At 40.5% G+C, this 21,735-nt stretch overlaps 1 protein-coding gene across 2 annotated transcripts in view; it reads left to right on the top strand.

Annotated features, from left to right (window-relative positions):
- The window catches only part of bmp2k (BMP2 inducible kinase), a 59,897-nt gene that overhangs the window by 33,146 nt on the left and 5,016 nt on the right, over positions 1–21,735 (top strand). Inside the window, exons 5-15 of one of the 2 annotated variants that reach the window (XM_063898028.1) lie at positions 1,717–1,838; positions 4,550–4,631; positions 7,809–7,941; positions 8,281–8,384; positions 8,461–8,540; positions 9,128–9,276; positions 10,272–10,474; positions 10,565–10,747; positions 13,289–13,536; positions 14,243–14,409; positions 15,393–15,512. In XM_063898028.1, coding sequence (XP_063754098.1) covers positions 1,717–1,838; positions 4,550–4,631; positions 7,809–7,941; positions 8,281–8,384; positions 8,461–8,540; positions 9,128–9,276; positions 10,272–10,474; positions 10,565–10,747; positions 13,289–13,536; positions 14,243–14,409; positions 15,393–15,512 — 1,591 coding nt within the window. Of the gene's footprint in view, positions 1–1,716; positions 1,839–4,549; positions 4,632–7,808; positions 7,942–8,280; positions 8,385–8,460; positions 8,541–9,127; positions 9,277–10,271; positions 10,475–10,564; positions 10,748–13,288; positions 13,537–14,239; positions 14,410–15,392; positions 15,513–21,735 lie in introns of both variants that reach the window. The other variant, XM_063898027.1, reaches the window with a different exon arrangement.

The following is a 21,735-nucleotide window of genomic DNA, read 5'->3' as shown; positions in this document are numbered from 1 at the left end:
TACACTTATTAAAACATTTAGCTTTACACGCTTTAAAAAATCGAAAGCAATTCATTTTCAAAAGGCAACATAAGCAAAAGAGTGGCCCTTATTTATTAAGTGAAATGTCAGCAGCTGTTTATAAACTGTAACGTTGTAAATCTGCTTTATCAGCAGACAGAAGAAGGCTATAGTTTCACTTCACTCTAGCTCCTCAGCTTCCTGTTCTGTCCCTCGCTTCCTCCGCCAGCTTGCCTGCTTACTTCCCCTCGGGTCTGTAGCTCATCCTACTCCTTTTCCTCTTACCCCTTCACCAAACTAGCTCTTTGTACAGGCCACAATAGCTACTACATCTTGAAATTCCTCTCTAACTTTCCGCTAACTTGATTTCTAGAGTAGATTTTCAAATCAAGGGTGGCTACCAGCCAAATGTCATCTAATTTTGCTGATGCTCGGAGGCCTATGCTAGGTTCCCACCCTAGTTGAATTCTCCTCAGTGCCCCGTCAGTGGGCCGCTGTACTCTGTCCAGTTGGACAAGCCTCTAAACAGTGCGGTCCCTTCAGCTTCACAGGCCTGTCCTCTGTTCGCTGTCTGTATCTGTCTGTTCAGCCTACATGGCTTACGTAACGCTGAGGGACACAAAAGACCAGGGAGGCCCTGTCATGCATCGCCAGGGGAAGTGAGAGTGCAGAAAAAGCCCCTTAACCCCGAGCTGTCAACAGAGACACTGTTGGTTTCAATAGCTCAGTTCTCCCTTGGACAGTTTGAAATATTTTTCTGTTTTTGGTCTTTTTCTGTGCCACAGATCCTGGCTTGTTGCCCTAGTTTCATTTTCACACATTTTCTTTCACTACTTATTTCTTTGCTGCTTTCCATTGTTTGCTTAACATGCCGTTGTTTTGTTTTAGCATTTACTAAGTCATTCATCATAAAGGTTTTTCTTTTGTAATTATGTTGATGCTCAGGCTAGGAATCCCTTAGCTGTGGTCCATATTTTCTGATGTCAAAAAGACTGAAAACACTGAAATAAATAAAAAAACATCTGCTTTCAGTTTGTTGTTATTGAAAATCCTTTTGTCTCCCAGGCCACAGAGCAGCTATCATGAGACTGTAACAGGGCAGAGTTACAGTAAGGAGGTCTTTCCTCAGCACTTCCTCACTAAGTATTAAATCAATTGAGTGCGATATGCAAGTTTTTACAATTTCCCATTTATAATGGAGCTGGGGATTACCTTTGCCTTGGTTGATTGTTCACCTGCCTGCCACACACTATTTCAGAGTTGCAGCTTATATGATTTGCATAAACTGATGCATCTCAAACACAGCCACAGTCCAGCTTTGGTTACATTTTTCCATTAGATATTCCATATGCTTGGTCATTTTCAGAACAGTTCTCCACATGAACGACTAAGAAGAAACCTAGAAAAAACAAAAAAATGTCCTCTTCTGTTGTTATTTATTAATATGTTTTTCATTAGATTTACATGAAATGTTTACCACTTATACCATAGATTAATTAAAAAAGGAGCAGAACAACATAAGAAGAATATGAACAAAAAACTAAATGAGCTGGGAAAGCAGCTCTGTTATTGGACACTGTGTTCAAACGAGCCATGTAAGACCAAGTTACCTTTAACTGCATCTATCACTACACTTAAACACTCTGTAGTTTTTCTAAAGTGACTTCCTCATGTTTTTACCTCATCTCTTAAACCCCTGTCTGTTTCTCTTACTAGGTTGAAAACATCCTGCTGAATGACCAGGGAAATTACGTGCTGTGTGACTTCGGCAGTTCCACCCACAAGATTTTGCTGCCGCATAAAGAAGGAGTGACCGCCGTTGAGGACGAGATTAAGAAGTATGTTTGTTTTTCATCATACATGTGTTACTGTGACTCAATGCAGTAATCGGTAAAACTGTAATTCAAACACCTGACACATTTTTGGAAAAGTGGTGTGTAAAATCATGTATTTTCTAAATGTAAATGGCCTGCAAATGCTAAAATGCCCTCCAGAGTGTTTCACAGTGACATCACTATGCAACACTTGCACTTTTATTGGCTAGAGCTCCAACGGTTTGAACGCTCTAGCCAAGGGTCGGGAAATGACTTGACTAATCTCTTAGCGGTTGACCGATCACAATATATATATATATATATAAAAATGAGAAAAATACAGAACTTTTTGAACATTAAAGCATGGAGACATGTCACAGAAGAGACATAAAATAAAATTTAAAAAAGTGTCTTGAAATGATGGCCCAACATCTACCGAGAAATGGTTTGCCTTACTAAATGTACTGAGAAAGAATGGAACATCAAGTATTATGGGCTGGACATTTCTTATCATATATCTGCTGGTTTTAACAGAGTTATGGTGCCATCCAGACTAAAAATAAAACAGTACCACTTAACAATAAGACTACCCTTATTTAGGATTTACTAATAGTTTGTAATTAATTTATTAATTAGGTTGTGAACACTTTATAAATCATTAATCAACTTTTATAAGACCAGAGATAAACAGGGAAACTGTGACCGGTTGTTTGCCAAATAGTGAGCCTAGATTTATCTATACTGCTAAGCCTTACATTGGCTACTTAGCATAAATGGTCATAAGAGATGGCAAGAAACATCAAGATGGATGAGGGGAGAATCAACTTGGTGAACAACAGGTACAGGATGTTGGCTGATGAAGAAGCTTGGTAGCTAATAAAAGGCTTAGTCATCTTACCAAATAGTGAGCTTGTGTTGATGTATGAAAACTATGTTAGAACTGGTTTATAAAGGGTTCTTAATGATTAATAAAGTGTTAACCTAATTATAAACCCTTTATGAATCATTTAAAAGGGTAATCTTATTGTAAAGTGGTACCAAAAAAAACAAAAAAGAGCAAGGCATCAAGAGTTCGAATGAGGCAGCAGACAAGCAACGTGTTGATTTGTTTAGGGGGACTGTGACCTTCATCTTTACAGGGTAGTCTTATGATGTTGTCCATCTGAGGCCAACAATTCCACCTGCGCACTTTACTCAAACCTAGCTTGTTGCCAGACTGCTGTCAAATACAGCGTGGCACTCAACCTGCCGAACTCCAAGGTCTGTTTATTTGTGTCCACAAGGCAGAACCCACTGGGAGCAGATCAGAATAACTTGGTTCCTCAAAACAGAGCTGTACTAGCATTTACTCTTCCTGCAAGTAAACCAAAGGTAAATTAACTATGACTGCGTGGTGAACCAGATGAATGGGTATCGTAAGGCGGTAAAAGCAGCTTTCCTGTGAACTCCTACACTTTAGCTTTGCGGTGTGTTGTGCAGTTCAAGTGTTTGTCATGTGTCAAATCACTGCAGTCCATTCTGGCTGCTAACTTTCCCACATTTACAGCTGCTATAAAGTGCAGTGAGTGGTGCTTATCAGCAGCACATGACAGTGTGTAAACTCTCTCTCATCATGACACTGTTCATACACAATCCATCAGTCCTCTGAACTAGTGTGACACACCTGGGCTTATTCCAAACACAATCAGCTGTTCTGATTATTATCAGAATGATGCTGAAAAGTGAAGCAGGTTTTTTTGGGCTCTCTGTTACACCAAAAGGGGAACTAAGCAACGTTTGCCACTGGAGTCTGTTTCTTTTATTCTGTGCAAGTAAACAAAAGCGTACGTGTGACATCATGGAAAGTGTATTAGGCCGTGATTAAAGAAATGGTCTTTTTATAAGTAAAACCAAAACGTAGAGTTTTACAGTTATGTTTCATCTTTGTAAACCTACAAGTTAGCATCGCAAGGGCTCCCTCGAAAATCCAATGTGTTTTGGATTTCGGCATATTGCAGAATATAAGCTTTCGGGCCTACACACATTTTGTTAGGCAGGATCATTTCCAACTATTATCAGCTGTTTATGATTTTTAAAGCCTAAATGATATGGGTAGAAAGAAATAAAAAATCTATTGTGAGGCTATAAAACATCACAGCCACATGGCTTGTTACCAAAATGGCAGTAAAAATGCAATAGTTAAAAAAACGCAAATAAAGTGAGCCGTAGTGATGAACCTTCAGAGAAATATCACCTCAATCTGGCAGCTAATTTTTATTTAAGAAAATAGCTCTATTAAAGCCAAAAAAATAACGGTACACGCTCTGCTCATCACATAACAGCAGCTACAAACAGTCAGAGACCAGCTGGTTAAGAAAGGGGAGCATTTAGCCTTTTCAGAGACAAATATTTCCCTCAGGACAGAAAATATCGATTTAAAAGGTGATGATGTGCCCCAAATGCAAGGTTTAATGATGCCTTAACACATAAGCAGCATTTTCATTTTGTAGTTGATCGAGGAGGAGCAAAAAATAACTTATGTTTGAGTCCTCCAGGTTAATCTAGCTGACCTTGGAGGCACTAAATAATACAGAGGGGAAAAAAAAACACGCTCCTTTATAGAATGTGACCTGTTTAGAAGTATAAGGTTTAATAAATGAGAAGCAAGTACCCAGAGCTACACTTGAGTACAGCACTTAGTAAATATATCAGAGTAAATATATCACTGACTGCTTCCTGTTGTTTTTATCTCACAGGTACACAACGCTCTCATACCGGGCGCCGGAGATGATTAACGTGTATGCAGGGAAAGCCATCACCACTAAGGCTGATATATGGGTACGGTGTGTGTGTGAGTGTGAGTGTGTGTGTGCGTGTGCGTTAGGCACCCTGCAGGGCTGGTTTGTCCTGGCAGTGACTTGTGCGTCACTCTGCCCCGACAGGTTCCTCCTCTCTGTCTGCCTCTCGCTCCTCTCGCCCCGGGCTGTGTGCCTTCACCAGCTCTCCAACAGTGTTTTTCCCTCATAAAACATTGAGCAACACAACTCGCAACACTCTGCCTCATCCTATTCCTCTCTCCCCTGCTGCCAGTCGTCTACCCCTCCCCCCCTCCCGTTTGGGATAATGAGGCTCAGTTTGGGAGCTTGATGAGCTTGTGTGAAATAGGCTCTTTCCTGAAAGTGCGAGAGGCAGGAACAAGTGCTTGGACAGCGGCCATTTTGAAAAGCGGTGTGAATTAATGCACCCAGGGAGTTAAACAGCAAAAGCAAAAGATGTTGCTATATACTCTATATGTATATATATATATATATATATAAAACGTTTGTACTTGGCTTGCCCTTTTTTGTCTTTTATTAGATGCACTGTAAATGGGGGGAGGGAGAGGGCACATTATACAGCAAAGGTAAGGTGAGGAGCCTGGGCGTACCTTATCCAGAGGCGTTTATTAAGAAGCATACATATTGCTTCTTTTATATTTAAAAACGTTAATACGCAGATTAGCTCACTGTATGCAAACCAGTGCAGACTAATACACAAATGAACCTGCTTCACCAAAGCAGTCCATCCTGCCTGCTAACTTTCCCACATTTACAGCTGCTATAAAGAGCAGTGAGTGGTGCGTATCAGCAGCACATCATCATGACACTGATCATGAGCATCAGTCCTCTGAACTAGTGTGACCCACCTGGGCTTATACCTAACACAATCAGCTGTTCTGATTATTATCAGAATGACGCTGAAAAGAGAAGCAGTATTTTTTGGTTTCACTGTTGCTTCGCCAAAACAGATCTTCCCAGCCAAAGAAAAAAATAAATCCACCAAAGCTTTTAGATAAAGTTTCACTGAAGGAGGTCTCCCTCTTTTTCCAGTGTAAATAAAACAGATTATTTCCATTACAGTATACATGAGGCCATACAGTTCCTGGTTTTTGTGCTGCAGTAAAAACTACCTACTGAATTAAAATAGATTTTCAGTACTAACAGTCAGTCTTTTTTAAACACCTCTTACAACATAGCTAGCGCAGAATAGATGCAGAACAACAGCTCATCAGATCAGTATGAAACACTTGCATGAGGAGAAACACGATGTAATATAACAATGGCTAAACACACAAGAAACATATTCACCAACTTAAAACACATAAGTATCTTTTGGAAAACATTCCCCAACTTGAAGAAACGAAAATGGCTAAAAGCGCTGCGGACGTGTCATGTGGTGGCAGCAAAACGTGGCGCTTATTTGCCAATTCTGATACTTGGCTGATAAATCTGTGCATCCTTAACTGTAATCACCATCACATGCACATCTCTGGATCAATTGCTGCTTTAAATACGTTTTTACCTGTAAGCCACCTAAACCAGTCCTGTGTTGTCGCCTATCGGCAGTCACAGTTAGATGTAAGAGGAATTGACACAAGCTTTGATTATAGGAACTGCTAAACAAAAACACCAACTTCCTATGGACTACCCCCTGCATTCTCACTTCCTGTTCTGTCTTTAGCCACATGTTTTGAAACTGCTGTTTTACCCATAGTATCTCACACAAAGGTTATATGCATTTATCCACACATTTTGCCTGACTCAGATTAAAAGTTTAGCATCAGACTGTGGCTATTATCCAACTTCAGAAAGAGTGCTGAAAGGGAAACACTCTCCAAACACTGTGGCTAATCACACATTCTCTTTCATCTCCACATTTATCATACACTCAAAGGTGCCCGAGCCAAATATAGCTCCAGCTGAACGTATGATACGGGAGCAGAATATCTCTTGCATGTGGGTTTGTTTGGACAGCCATACTTCCAGGGGAGCCGGCTCTGGGCCTGGATTTCAAAGCATTGACATAAAAAACATCAATTCTTTGCTTAGCAGTTCTTTAGAGCTCGCTTGGGCAACAGCGTCACCAGGGTTAAATTATGTCGATTTTTTTCTTTTTCTTGCTCAGAACAACTTCAGTGGTTCAGTTAACATGCAGTGGGATGGATATTGTCGCCCATAACGTTTAGGATGTATAGGTTGCTCTGTGTCAAATATTCAAATGCTGCATCCGAATTTAGTCTACTAATTTGATCAAATATTTCCTTTTATAAATCATAAGCATTTGACATTAATGCTGTATTTTAATCTAGCAACGTTTCTTTATAACTCTTTTATACGGCTTTTGGATGCTTAAAGAAATGCAATAGATGGTGCAGTGATTTTTGTATACCAACCCGGAAGTTAGCATCACAAAAAGCTGTGGGATTTCCTCATTAGATCCTATTGTGCTGCTGAGAATCTGCTTTCAAACTTTAAAAAATCAAATCAAACTTTATTTGTATAGCTCAATATCACAAAACACATTTGTCTCAGTGGGCTTTACAGATTAAAAACAAACAACATTTTAAATGATGGAGTTACATCAAAAATGAGAAGACGAGATGTATGTAATAAAAATAAAATAAGATAACAACAAAAGACAATACATATGCTTTGTGGCCAACACAGGTCAATGATACCTAACACGTTTTGTTCAGCAGGATAATCTCCACATATTAACACCAGTTTGTGATTTTCGGAGCATAAATGCAACTGGCAGGAATAAAAAGCTAACTTAATGTTATAAACAAACTAACTCAGAGTACTGTGCAGCACCACAGCTGAGCTAATGCTGGACTCTTGTCGGCGTGATTACATTTAATGATTGATTCACTTGTTTGCAACCGCTGTTTTATGACGCACAGAAGCTTGGGACATTTATCAGTGGGGTATTTGCTGATGTTGCAGAACAAAACATAATCATCTCTTCAGCTTGTGGTTAGCACAAACCTTATCTCAACCAAAAACGCGTTCAAAAAACCATTGACTTCTGGACGAAGGAGCTGAAATGAAGTGGTAAAATGCTAAGTCTATTATGGGTTTTAGAACATATTGCTGCACCACTCTATGCAAATATTCTGTTAGCATTACAGTGACCCACAGCCTGAACGTTTCTGGGTTCCTGTGTGTCTCAACACTGTCTCTGTTTTCTCCACAGGCACTTGGATGCTTGTTGTACAAGCTGTGTTTCTTCTCACTTCCATTTGGGGAGAGCCAAGTTGCCATTTGTGACGGAACCTTTATCGTTCCAGATAACTCCAAATTCTCGTTCAAGTTGCACTGTCTAATCAGTAAGTTTGTGACTTTAATTGAATACATGAGGCCAGAAAGGGTATTATAATGATTTTTAATTACAACCTCAGAATCACTTCTATTGAGCTAATAAATATTGAGGCTTTATTGTGTCAAAAGTATAGGAGGTAGCAGTAGTTTGTATAGAGAGTATGTATTATTATGACTCTTAAATGTTAAATCATTCTTTTTTTGTTATCCACCTCCCTAAATGCATTGCAGTGGATCCTCCTTTTGAAATAAATTGACCAACAGCTCAACCTAGTGGCCAAAGCAAGAATTTGCAGATCAAGCACATTAATCATGGTCATTGAACACGATATCTTCGTCTCTCCCAGGGTATATGCTTGAACCCGACCCGGAGAAGAGACCAGACATTTACCAAGTGTCCTACTTTGCCTTCAAATTAGCTGGGAAAGACTGTCCGGTGCCAAATCTCTTCGTAAGTCACCACAATGAAGCATGTGTGGCTGTAGCATCTGCATTTGCTTTAATGTTTTTTCCTGCCGTTTTTCCAGAACTCTCCCATCCCTACATCGCTTCCAGAGCCTCTAACCGCGAGTGAGGTCGCTGCTAGAAAGGGCATGACGAAAGCCAGGTACGCATGGCTTTACTTATGATATACAATGATGGATGAATAGAAAAAAACATTAAAGACAATTAAAGAGTTGAGAATTCATATTTTTTTTATATTCTTTAATAATAAACTGTATTTATATAGCACCTTTCATGCAAAATGCAGCCCAAAGTGCTTTCCAGAACAATAAGAAAACAATATTAAAATAAATAGAGAACAAGATAAAACATCAATCTTAATCCTAAAGAAATTCCTTTGAAGTAAAACTGACAAGAAATGAAAATAAAACAATTTGAAAAATGTAAAATCAAAGCACAACAGAAAAAATACAGTAAAACATGGACAATGATACCAGTGAGAATTGAAAGTTAACCCAAATGAAAAACAAAATATTGAAAAGATATGTTTTTAATTTACTTACAAACATTTCAAGTGCGTTTGCTGTTCTAAGATCACCGGGCAGGCTGTTCCATATTTGAGGGCCGTAAAAACAGAACGCAGCCTCCCCAGATTTCTTGTGTGATTCAAGAATAGAATAATATTCAGGATTGCCCACACTGCAAAGCTTTCTGTTTTGTAAATAACAACTGTTGACTCCTTCGTCCTAGGATCACAGACGCCGTGGGCCCGACGGAAACATCAATAGCTCCCAGACAGAGGCCAAAGGCGGCAAACAGTAACGTCCTGCCGATCGCCAACACTGTCACCCCTGTCAAGATGACCGTGCCCTCAGCACCCGTCAGCAACGGCCAGAAAGGTTTGCCCAACATCAGTGAGATTCATATTAAATATCAGACAGAAGTTAATCACATGAAGACAAAAAAGATGATCCCCTGCTCGAACATAGCTAATTGTCCTCCCTTCCCCACTTATTTAAAAAAATAAATAAATCTTTAAAAAATCCACATCGAGATAGCATGTTTTACTAATATCTGATTAGTTTATTTGATCTTACAAAATATGGGAAAGCTAGAGAGTGTTTTTTTTATCAGCTTTTCTTAAGCGCCGCATGCAAGCAAAATAAATTAAATCAAATCAGAATCAAGATTACTTTATGTATCGCAGAAGGAAATTAGAATTTGTGACAGTCACACCATGTTGGAAAATTAAACAAAATATATTTATATAAACATAACTTGAGGCAAAAAAGTGCAATCACATTACTTGTAGACACGGGGACACAGGAAGGAGACAGGATGTCCTCCACAGCACAGGGACCCTCTGAAGACTCAGGGTGGAGCTCTGTGTGTTTTCTTTGTCGGTCCGAACAGACCGGAAAACATAGATGGAAACATTGTGAGATATATAAAGCACTTTAAACTACACTCCGGATATTTCTTCTGCCTCCTAGCTAACCCTGTTAGCTCGTTAACACTGGCGGCAGCAGTCTGAAGAGCTTTAATTGATATCTATATTTACGACTCAGAGTGCTACCACGCTTTGCTAACGTACTTAAGATGTGAAGTAACAAGACCGCCATGTAAGGAAAATATTTAAAGGCCAAATTTGGGTTTTTACAGTAAAATATTCTTCCTCTGATGGAGCTCGCCCCTGGCCTGTATGAGCCTGGAGAAAATCAAAACGTATTTTAACATTTATTTTGTCAAACCAATAATTAGCATTACTTCATAGTCCTGACTGCATACTCACGGAATACATTTCCAAATAATACTTCAGAATGTATTCACACATAAAATCATTTTTGTGGCCTCTGCTTAACGCTGTGTCATCCATCAATCTACACCACCTCAGCTCCCATCCCTGGCTCTGGGCAGCCACCCGTGCAGCCCCAGCCCAGCAGTCAGCAGCACCGAGTCCTGCAGCAGCTCCAGCCTGGTGACCTGCGTCTCCAGCAGCTACAACAACAACAACAACAACAACAACAGCATCACCACCAACAACAACAAGCAGTGCAGCAACAACACGCAAATGCACAGCAACTCCAATACCTCCAGGTACAATTACAAACAATGGTACTTCACCACTTTTCAAGCATAAGTGTCACAATAAGAGATGCTTCAATCATTTACCCCCCCCCCCCTCAGTACCAACAGGCTGTGCAGCAGTCTCTCCAGCTTCAGCAGCAGCAGGCGCTCCTCCACCAGCAGCAGCAGCAGCAGCAGCAGCAGCAGCAGCAGCAGCAGCAGCAGCAGCAGCAGATGATGATGCAGCCCATGTACCAGCAGCAGATTGCTCAGGCTCAAGCTCAGGCCCAATACGTAGCCATGGTGAGTTCTGTCAGGTCTAAACGTGGCGATGAAGCTGCCACGGCTTGAGCTCGGATTGATTTCTGCCCTTTTTTAAATTCTGTGTGACTGGCGAAGCCGCACACAGTCTAGTATTCGACATACTTATCTTATTCTCCATCTTCCGACACAAAATTTGTCACGCTATTCGTCCTGCAGCGGTGACACGAAACACAGAAAAATACGCATCAAAAAGTGCAGAATGACCGGGATCGGTGTGCTTTGTCTATTATAAGAGATTCGCCTTGCCATTTTCACGCAAATCGCAGAAAACTGCGTTCATTTTCCCCATAGGAATGAATGGGAAATGCTCAAAAACTCGTTTAGACTTAGAGTGGGTGACATCACGGCTAGAGGAGCTGGAAATGTTCTGAGTTTTTTTTCCAACTATTGCTCAGCTGGCCACAATTTTCACTCTTCATAAATAATTTGTTGATCATACTGTTGGGAAATGTGTCGCGGTTGCACTGATATGCTCATCTAATCAAACGGACTTACACATAACGAAACATCCAGTGTGTTCCTCTGGTATCCTAAACACTCTGGGAAGAATATTTAGCTGTTTGGAGTTACAGTTTTTTACTTAGAAGCAATAATGCAGCACAATATTGTCAATACATTCTCTCAGTCTGTCCCTCGCTCACTGGCAGGGCATTGTTGTGGAAACGCTTTGATCTTTGAACACGTCGGTCATTAAATAAATTCATCCAAGTTAGCATCGGGACGTGCACCCAAGCTTCAGTCACACAGTCAAAAAGTCAAGTTGCTTTTGTTCAACACATTGAAGCATGGGAGGCTGCTTCTACCACAGTGTCACGACAGAATTTCAGAGCAGAAGATCGTATCCAAAACTGCAATAAATAGTTTGAGCAAATGACAGCGAAACACATGGAGACACAGCATGAAGTAACACGGCGCTGAATACTTCATTTAATGTCAGAATGGCCTAAAATGTCTCTCTCTGTTCCAAACACTGGCAGACCGTCCTCTTTAGTGGAATCGCTTTGCTCCTGTGCCAGGCGGCATTGGAAGCAGACGCTCAAACTTCCTACTGACTCTTTCCAAATATTCTGTAAACTAGTATTTACGCAGCTACTGAATCAAACACACAAACACAGGTCCTCCAAATGTGCTCTGCTAGGGCGGCGCAATTTTTAGTCTGCTTCCCACCGAACACGTACCATCTGTTTTATTTCAGAGGCAATCTGGTCAGAGCGAAGCCACGAGAGGATCGAACAGAGGGTGAAATCGAGCAGTTTTCCTCCACGTTGCATCGTGACATATGAAGCAGTTTTACAGGCAGGGGAAGAGAGCACCTCAAAATAAAAGCATATTCTTATTCCCAAGATACCTGTTAAATGTTGAAAAGCAGCATTTCCCCTCTGATCTCAGACCTGCTCCTCTCTGTGACGAGGAAGCTTTGCTAGATGACTTCAACATACTAACTTTACAAGCAGAGACCAATGTGAAAATATGAAGACAAACACTATCTTGAGGATGGAGCATCAATAGCAAGGTTTAGTATAATTAAGGAATCAAGAACCTGGTTAGATATAAAATAATAAACATTAAGAATATTGAAAGTTTCTGCCCGCTGTGTTTACCCTGAACAACACTGCCATGTGCTTCTTGTAGTCCCTGGTCCACATTGAAATGGGAGTTTGTGACTACAGATCTTTTGAAAAACAAGAAAAATGTGTTTAATGAGAAAATGGAGAATAGAACATGTAATTTTCCATGTGTTTTAAACATAAAAATGTCTTCCCAGTGTGTTAAGAGACTTGGAAAGTGTCAGGAATCCCCTGATAAACCTGTTTTTTCCCCTGTTCGATAAAAAAAATAGTTTAAAAATAATGAAATAAAGTATTCCAACGTGTTTTCTGATGGAGGAAACTAATGTTTGACGTTAAATAGACAGGATTTCTTTTTGGGAGATTGATATCTCCGCACATAGTCCCTTGATCCTGCTTAGCAACAGTCTGTTAGCCAGCTTTAACAGACCTCTTGAATGTCCAAATGGACCAATCAGGATCAAGTATTCAACTAAGCCATGTAATTATCACATTTTCCATAACGAAGCTGCGCAAGGTTCATTACAAAATAAGAAAAAATAAAACTGGTCTGAGAAGACTTAGTCAGACGTCTTTTTAATTGGGCAACCATTAGCCACAAACCAACCAAAGTAACGCCCGCCAACCTTACCACCTGACGCTCGTCCCAGAGCACCTTTGTGTTTTTTTGCTTTCCAGTTACTAGCAAGAGTAGTTCAGTGTAAATGGTCAGTCAGCGTTTGATCCTCATTGCATTTGGAATTTCTTTATCTGTTCAGCTTGGTCTCCGATGTGCTGTTTGACTCTCATTCCTCCGCCCACCCCCCCTCCACTGTGTCCCCAGCTTTCCAAATCCAGAACTGGTTTCTAACAACATTTCATCATCCTGTTGCCGTCATTGTGCACCATGAAAACAAAAGGTCCGTCCCTCATTCCCTTCCCCCTCTTCTCCCCTCTGTTCCTTCCCTAATAGCTGCACCAGTACCAACAGGCTTTTATCCGACAGCAGCAGCAGCAGCAGCAGCAGCAGGAGCTTCATCATCATCTTCATCAGCAGCAGCAGCAGCTTCATCCCGCTCCACAGACTCTCCCCTACATGCCCTCCCCTCTTGAGTTCCAGATTCCGCTGGGATCCTACAACACGACCACTCCCACTGCCGGAGCTGGAGCTGTGCAGGTGGGAGGACCATCCCCTGTCGATCCCTCGTACTCTAACCCCAGGTAAGGCTCCACCAGGTCTCTACCAGTCTTTAAACAATGCCTGTATATTTCTCTGATGTCCAGCACTCTTTTAGCCTCGTTCCTTCTCTTTTTCTCCATATTTTTCTTTACTTGGAACATTTTAGCCACCATGAATCCAAAAAACATTGTCTCCACAAATATAAAAATGAATATTCAGAAAGTGTTCCTCAGTGTTTCTTTGATTTAACCTTGTATCTCTACGGGTTTCAAGGTAGGGGTGGGAGGGGAAGGGTGGGGGGTTGTGATGGTTAGTTCTAAGAAAAAAATAAAAAAGGATGAAGACCATTGTCTCATTATGAATGTGCCAATAAAATTCAACTAGTATTCAACTAAGCCATGTAATTATCAGTTTTAATTCCTATTGGAAGCTCGGGCAAGGCACATTCATTTATACATAACACATTTTCCAAAATAAAGCTGCGCAAGGTTCATTAGAAAATAAGTTAAAAATGGAAATCAGAATGCCGTTTATTGCAAGCGACTGGCATTGTACATTTGTGTAAAACATAACCATAGTAAACTGATAAACGTATAAAAATGAAACCAAGAACCAAACAAAACCATAATTGTAAATATAGAATAAAGAATGTTACCGCTTGAATTAGATTTTGGTTTTAGGTTTTTATTTTATAAATGTGTGCCCGAGAGTTCTACCCATAACAGGTTGTGTCTGTGTCTGCAGCAGGAACCCTCTCCTTGCTTCAGATGGGATCGCGCCACTCTCTCAGAGCAGCAACAGTACAGCCACTAACCCCCCCGACATGTCCCGCTGGAACCCCTTTGGAGAGGACAACTTCTCCAAGTTGACAGAGGAGGAGCTGATCGACCGGGAGTTCGACAAACTTCGAGCAAGCAAGTGACCCTTTCCATGATGTTTTACACAGTTTATCCCTTATGATGGAATAACAGACTGTATTATGCTGAAATCTACCAATCAGAATTGAGTATTTGGAAAAGTTTTCTGCCAGTCAAACTTAAAGTGTTTTGTTCACCCAAAAGGAAAATGAAAATCTATTTTTAATAACCACAATTAAATCAATTTTTGTTTACAAGGACTTCTGTGTACAAAGCCCTACGTCACGATCCCTAGAATGAACTTTTCCTTTTTAGTGTACACTTTTTATACGTTTGATTAGTTTGTCATTAAAAACAACCCTTAATCTAACGCTGGGTCTTAAACTTAATGTTCTGGTGGGGCGGAGAGACTGCTATTTAGTTTATTGAAGACTCTGGGAAAGCAACACAGTACATAGGAGGAGCAGACCGAGGAGAGAGAGAAACACGTTTACTCTGCAATTGAAATCATCAGTCACTGTTCTCCCCTGAAGGGATTATTGTTGTGAGGCCACATCTCGGTGATTTCATCTCAAGGTTACACACTTTTATATAACAAGTTTCAATGGACTAAATGGAAAATAAATTATTCCCAGATGCAGTATAATTCAATATCTACCCTTGACTTTGAGTTGAAGGTTTTCTGTTCTTTAAAAACATCTTGCCTTGGTGGCGCAGCTTTAGATGATTCAGGGTCAGATTACTTTATTGTCAATTATGTTTACATCACGTTTACATAAAATGAAAATGTGTCTTTGGCACCGGCAAATTAAAAAAGCACACAGAAAAATGTCATCTCAAAGTGACTAAGTGGTTTGTTTTTCCTCCGGCATGAGGTTCAGTACACTCGGTTGCATTACAAATAAACGATACATCAAAAGTAGGTGATGGTGTTTGTGTGTTGTATGGTCACAGCTGATGGAATAAAGGATTTCTTGCAGTTGTTTTTCCAGGTCGTTGGTTATCTAACTATCTTTCCTCTATGGGACCTTCCCGTGCAGGTAAGCCGGTGGAGAGAACAGCCAGTGTGGAAAAGGAGCGAGCGCCGCCTGCCTCCTCCTCCGCCAAAACCCTGCTACCAGAGGACCTGTTTGGATCAGTCCCGTTCGTGGCCAACGCAGGCAAGTCTTAGAGGAGTCTCTACAGAGAGGACCCAACACTGTGGAGCCACCTACCCCCGGCCCTCCCCCCTTCTCCTGCTGTTCTGTTCCCACCTGACTTCCCGTCAGCAGCTCCCACGCCACATAGACCCCGCAGTGAGGCATTCAAAACCAATGAGTCCATTTTGTTTTGTTTTGTTTCAGATAAGTCCTTAGCATAAAATATGAGGAAAAGGTGAGTGTAGGCTCTTCTGTAAATACATTAGGAACAACTGCCGATGCATCAGTGAAGGTGGAAGCACTTTCTTAATTCACTGCAATCAGCTCTTGCCTTTAACACTGGGCTTGGGGGCGGTCATTTCTTAATTGACGTGCTGTAACAAACCTTTATGCAAGTCAGCTAAAAGAAGTGGCGGATCGAGGTACTAACACACAGGGCTCTCACTGAGAAGTATACACTCATTGTGAGGCGCATAACATCGCACATTTTATTTCAGTTAATTAAAGACTTCCATCTCACTGTGTCCAACACAGCTGCAGGACATCGCTGTCACAGGCTGACAGTGTCAGAGTGTGACTCATGGCTGGTACTCGTAAGGGCTGAGTGATGACAACATTGCAGGATAATACAATATTAAAACACAATCAATCTACACACAACTTTAGAGCTTTAAACATGTTTCATGCATTCAAAGCAAACTATTCTTTATCTCTGACGCAATGATTTATGGATTTTCTTTTAATATTTTAAATTAGAACATAATTCCTTGACATAATCCAGTGGCTTTATTTTTAAATGAAGTTCCCTATTTGGAATTCAGCCAGTGCTGATCATACTTTTACTTGCTTCAGTCTTACAGTTTGCCACATTGGATGTAAATTGCTTTGATTACCGAAGAAAATATTTCACAAGTGGATGTTGCTCTTGGATCCAGATATCTAGTGCCAATTCTTCTATTCCCAGAATACCACTAAACCTGAGAAAGATTGAGCTCTAAATTGTAAAATCAGGTCATACATCAAACTAAAAAAGATCCAACTAGAGTGCGCTAATGGACACATAGATTCAGAAAGTAAAGTAACTAAGCCCGCCCCCTAAACCTGGGGTCCGATCTCACCAGAGCTGACTCAGACAAAGTAAGGAAGCCCTAAGTCTGTGTAACCGGGGTTCGTTCAGAGCCCCATGCTCGCCCTCTGCGTGAGGAAGCACCAGAGCTATGTGAATGTGTTATAAGCTGTTGGAATCACAATCATTTTACTTATTTTAACTCTCTATTTTCACTTAAAACAACTTGAAGCACTAAGAAGAGCAGGCTGAATCCAACCATCGTTTTAAAATGTATGACTAAGCCCAGGCCTCTGTAGGGTCCAGTTATTATGTGGGAAATAAAATGGGGTTATTACTCATAACTCCTACACTGGAGTCCAGTGGTGTTCCACAGGAACGCTGTCACACCCATCCCCCTTTGTGTCTCATTTTAGAGTAGTTTTAAAGTAATTCATTGCAAGACATTTTTAGTTCTGCAAAAAAAAGAAAAAGCACTTTTAGATCAGATTTTTTACATCCTGTTGAATCCCAAATGTACCTAAACATCACTCAGCCCTGGTACTAATGACCTCCATAAAAGGAAAAGAACACTTGAACTTCCAAGCTTGTCTATTGGCCATTTGTTTACATTTAAACACCAATATTTTCTGCAAATCTACCACACTAATCCAAAAATAATATATAGTTTCTTTGGATAAAGCCTCAAATGTCCACCTGTGGACTGCGCGCTCTACAGCGGAGGCCGTGTTAGCATACTTTAAAGAACTTGGCCTCACTAACCAGTCAGACTGCATGAACCAGCCTTGGTATAACAATGTGAAAATCACTGCGCAGTATTTCTACATGTATCCCTTTCGGTGGCAGCAATAAGCTTTTGTGCCTCTGTGCTCTTCCTGTTCCTTAAATGTGAATTGTTTTTTTAAGTAGGCTGTTTAAAGACGCTGTTTATAATATTAACTGATAAACCGTACCAACACTAAAACATATAGATATTTTCTAGAGGGAAATGAGAATAGATTTCTTTCTTTTTCCTACAGTAAACTCATCTCGTGTCCTTGGACATGCTTAATGCAAATCCAGTGGCTACAGTTTAGAGTAGAACGAGACAAGATAATGATGCAATGTTAACTTCTAAACACTTGAATGTAAGTGTGGAAATATGTTATTGTCTTCACTTGTTACTTAAAGAAGTATACTATTCTAATTTAATTCAAATTGGAAAACCAAAAAAGAAGAAACCAAACAGGTTGAAGGGACTTTAGTACTGAATTTAATGACAGAAAGGTCAGAAGAGCCCACGTGGTTGGGAATGGGAGTCCTACAGGCTGGCATGAAGAAAACTGTCCTTTTCGATCAGCCTCTTAGCTTCCTGTGTGTGTGCCATCCCAGTGTGTCAGCTGGGTATTTATCTTGCTGCTGATTCTTTAAATGCAAACGCACTGCCATAAAACAGTCTGTTTTTTTATTGTTTCTGTGTCATACAAACCAATCAGGACATGCCATACATTTACTGACATGGAGTGGTGCAGTGATTACGTGTTTCTGTAAGCCAGAGAAGTTAGCATCACACGAGTCCCTCAAACAAAAAGCGACAGCTTGGGATTTTGGTATATCGCTAAAGAAAATGTGGCCAACACACATTTTAATACATAACACGCTTGGTTCTGCAGGATAATCTCCACGCATTAACACCACTTTATTTTGGAAGCGTAGTGCAATTGGCTGAAAGGGAAAAAAAGCTAATGAACGAGCAACATCATGGTCGCACGGCGTCGGTCACCACCGCTCAACTCAAGGCAGACTCCTGTCGGCCTGATGACGTTGAGTAGTCTGATTTTAGTCAATTGTAATCGGCCAGCATTTTTATGACACATAGAGGCTTATGACATTCATGAGTATGAGGTGTTTGTTATGTTGTGGAACAAAACGTGCAAATCTTGTGAACTCGCGTTCAAAGAAACGTTGACTTAGAGACGAGGGAATTTGACGGGAAAATACTTTTCCGGGTTTAAGGACTGCACCAGTCTATTGTAAGTGCCATTTAAATAAAACAGTGCCAGCCCCATGGTCATACATGTATGTAAGAATACTTTAAATACATCAGCACTATGGCCAAAGTTTGTTTTGCTTTCCCAAAATATATAAGGTTGTGGATTCAATCCTGAACGTTTTACATGCATTTAAAAAGGAATCAACCTTTTCTTTTTTTAAACTTTTTTTTAATAAAGGGTTTCCTTTAAAGTGGAAGCTGTTTGTTTTCCATTTCTGAAATCAAAGTGCCTTTTTGAGGCATTTTGATTTAATCTGACGGACAATGCTTACCAAGCTTTTCCCTACAGCCATTACAAAATATTGTTTATTAATGCCTCACAATGACATTGAGAAGAATCAAATATAAATTCCCAAAATGTGGATAAAAGACCCTTCTGAAGATTGAAAACATGTAAACTTACCACAGTATTGGCACAACATACAATTATGAATCTGTAAATGAGAATAATAGGGACAACCAGATGCAGAAACACACCTCTGTAATTCTTGGACTTTGGAAGTACACTTGGGGGAGAAAACCCTAAAAGTTATTCTTCCCTGTACCTGATCTGAAAATATTTACCCATATTACATAGATCTGTTGTATATGAGCACCATCTTATTCTCATCTGTTTTATAATACTGAACACAGCTGGCTGGTGGCACATGCAGTAGAGTAAATGTAAACTGAAAGGAATGCTTGGTGAGTGTGCTGATGATATCCATCACCGGTGAATATTTTTCAATCCATACAATCCTAAAGGGCTGTATGTCTGTTAGTGCTCACTGTGCCGCTGTTAGAGCAGCAAGTGAGGAACCCATCTTCATGCACATTTTTGTATATAACTGGTCAAATATAGCTCATGTGTTTAGCTGAAGGTAAGTTTGGAGAACTGTTAATGTTCCCCTTCATGTTTCTACTCATCACTGCCTGCTTTTATTGGGCCTTTGTGGCAAAACTTCATTTCAGTTTTGTTTTTTTTGCTTAGTTCATTTTTCATTCAGTGAGACAGCCATACTCCGAAACATCTTGTTCATGTGTATTGGTGGATGGATCTATAGTCTATCGTATAGTCGAACCGTCAAAGCCAAAAAAAGTGAAGGGGACGACCAGAGCCATTAACTGCACTTTAATTTCCTGTTTTTAAAGTGTGAGGAAGTGTGAATTAATGTCCCCAGATTTGTGGGATTGAACAAGCATAGACATTGAATGTTGTTATATATATTGTTTACATTTCTGTGCTTTTTATCCTCTCTGTTACGGGGTTTGTTTCCCCCCTTTTCTTAGCATTCTTTGTAGAGCTTTACATCCTGATAGAAGCCCCAGAGCAGATCACTAAAGCTCTGGATCTTTCTCAGAGTTCCTCCTCCCAGGAAATGCTGGCTTCAGTTTTAGTCCGCAGCTCCTGGTTCCTCCTGCAGAAAGAATTCCACCTATAGATCAATACTTTGTCTTATACATATCTTGTTGTCCTGTATCATACTGTGAGTGTGAATGTATTTCTTTATAGAATGTTACTGATAAATAAAAAAACCATTCAAAATCAATATTCACTTGGGTTCCTTTTTTATAACTCTTTAAAGTATGTGAAGGTTTAAAGTCTCTCCACCACTACACCATGTGCAAGATGTTCCCCTGGGTAGCACGGCTGTCTTTCTTTAATACCTTTACAAAATGATATGTACAGAAAGGAAGATGAAGGTCAAAGCAAATGTTTGTACTGACTGACGGTCGAACGGGGGGTGGGGGTGTGTGGGTGAAGGCGCCGCAGAGTACAGACTCTGTCGGGGGGAGGGGGGTAGGCCTGCTTCATTGAAATTTCCTATTCATGTTTTTTTTATTATTACTTTTTTAAATGCGTTCTGCAGAGAAGGGAGGCTGGCGTTGGTCACGGTTTGGAATGAGAAAAAACAGGACAGAGTAACACGGCGAATATCGCTCATATTTTTTTGCCCTTAGTCAAGGCGGCAGGTGTGCGTTGCTTAGGCAGCCGCCTAAGCTGTAAGGTGCTGCGGGAAACCCTGCACTATATAGACAAAAGTATTTGACCACCTACACATTATACCTACAGGAGCTTTTATGTCATCCCATTCCAAATTCTTAGGCCTTAATATGATGATGATGGACGAGAGCACCTGGCTCGCAATCTCTGTTCTAGTTCATCCTGAAGGTGTTCAGTGGGGTTGAGGTCAGGGCTCTGTGCGGGCCAGTCGAGTTCTTCCACGCCAAACTCATCCAGCCAGGCCTTTTATGAACCTTGCTTTGTGCACTGGGGCACATAAGGGGCGGGACATCTCTGAGCGGTTGACAAATTTAGAAAAGAGCAGGACAGCCAACCAATCAGAGCTGATTGGGCTCTGGTTTCAGACAGAGGGTGAAAAGAGGTGCTGCAGCACAGGCAGTAGGAGAAAAATATAGAGCTTTATGAACATTCAAGCATGGAAACATGTCACGGTAGAGACACAAAATACAAATATGAAACCTGTAAATGAGCATAACAGGTCCTCTTTAATATGAGCCCCTTCACCAGGGCCCAGTTACAGTATTCATGACCTTGTTTATAATCAAAGTGTCTTCTCATCTCCATCTTTAATTAATACTTTATTATTTTTATTACGTTCTATCTGTTGATAGAACTTCAGGCTTCAGCTCACCGTTGGTTATTTTTGTCATCGTTTTAAGATGAAACACGGAGAGCCCAGGAGCCGCCGCGCAGAGAAACAAGTCCCTCCATTTGTTTGGTCAGGTTCCAGAAACCTGAGCGATCTTTTAATCATGATATTTAAAAGTAAACTTTTAATATTTAAAACTAAACTTTTAAATATCATAAGATATGACCTTAAAAGCTGCTGCCTACAAGTTGGGATAAAACAGAACATTCGGAAAAATAAAACTTTTCTATGAAGACAGCACAATGCATTCCAAAATGCACCGAGGTGCTTCAGGTGAATCAGCCAGTCAGAGTGCAGCGGGATGGGGAAGGTGGTTGGACTGAGATGGAATTATGCTGCTGCGATAATTATAACACTATCTGCTGAAGAGGGCTTATGCAGAAAGAATCAGCTGCTGGAAGATGGAACAAACCTCCTAATTATTGATTAAGGGACGAACCCAAATAACGCAGAGAAATGAATACTTGAACTTTGTATTTAAAAACAACACCG

Source organism: Eleginops maclovinus, chromosome 12 (genome assembly GCF_036324505.1).
Source record: "Eleginops maclovinus isolate JMC-PN-2008 ecotype Puerto Natales chromosome 12, JC_Emac_rtc_rv5, whole genome shotgun sequence".
NCBI lineage: Eukaryota > Metazoa > Chordata > Actinopteri > Perciformes > Eleginopidae > Eleginops > Eleginops maclovinus.
The sequence above is the reverse complement of the archived record's forward strand: the minus strand, read 5'-3'. Positions and strand labels throughout refer to the sequence as shown.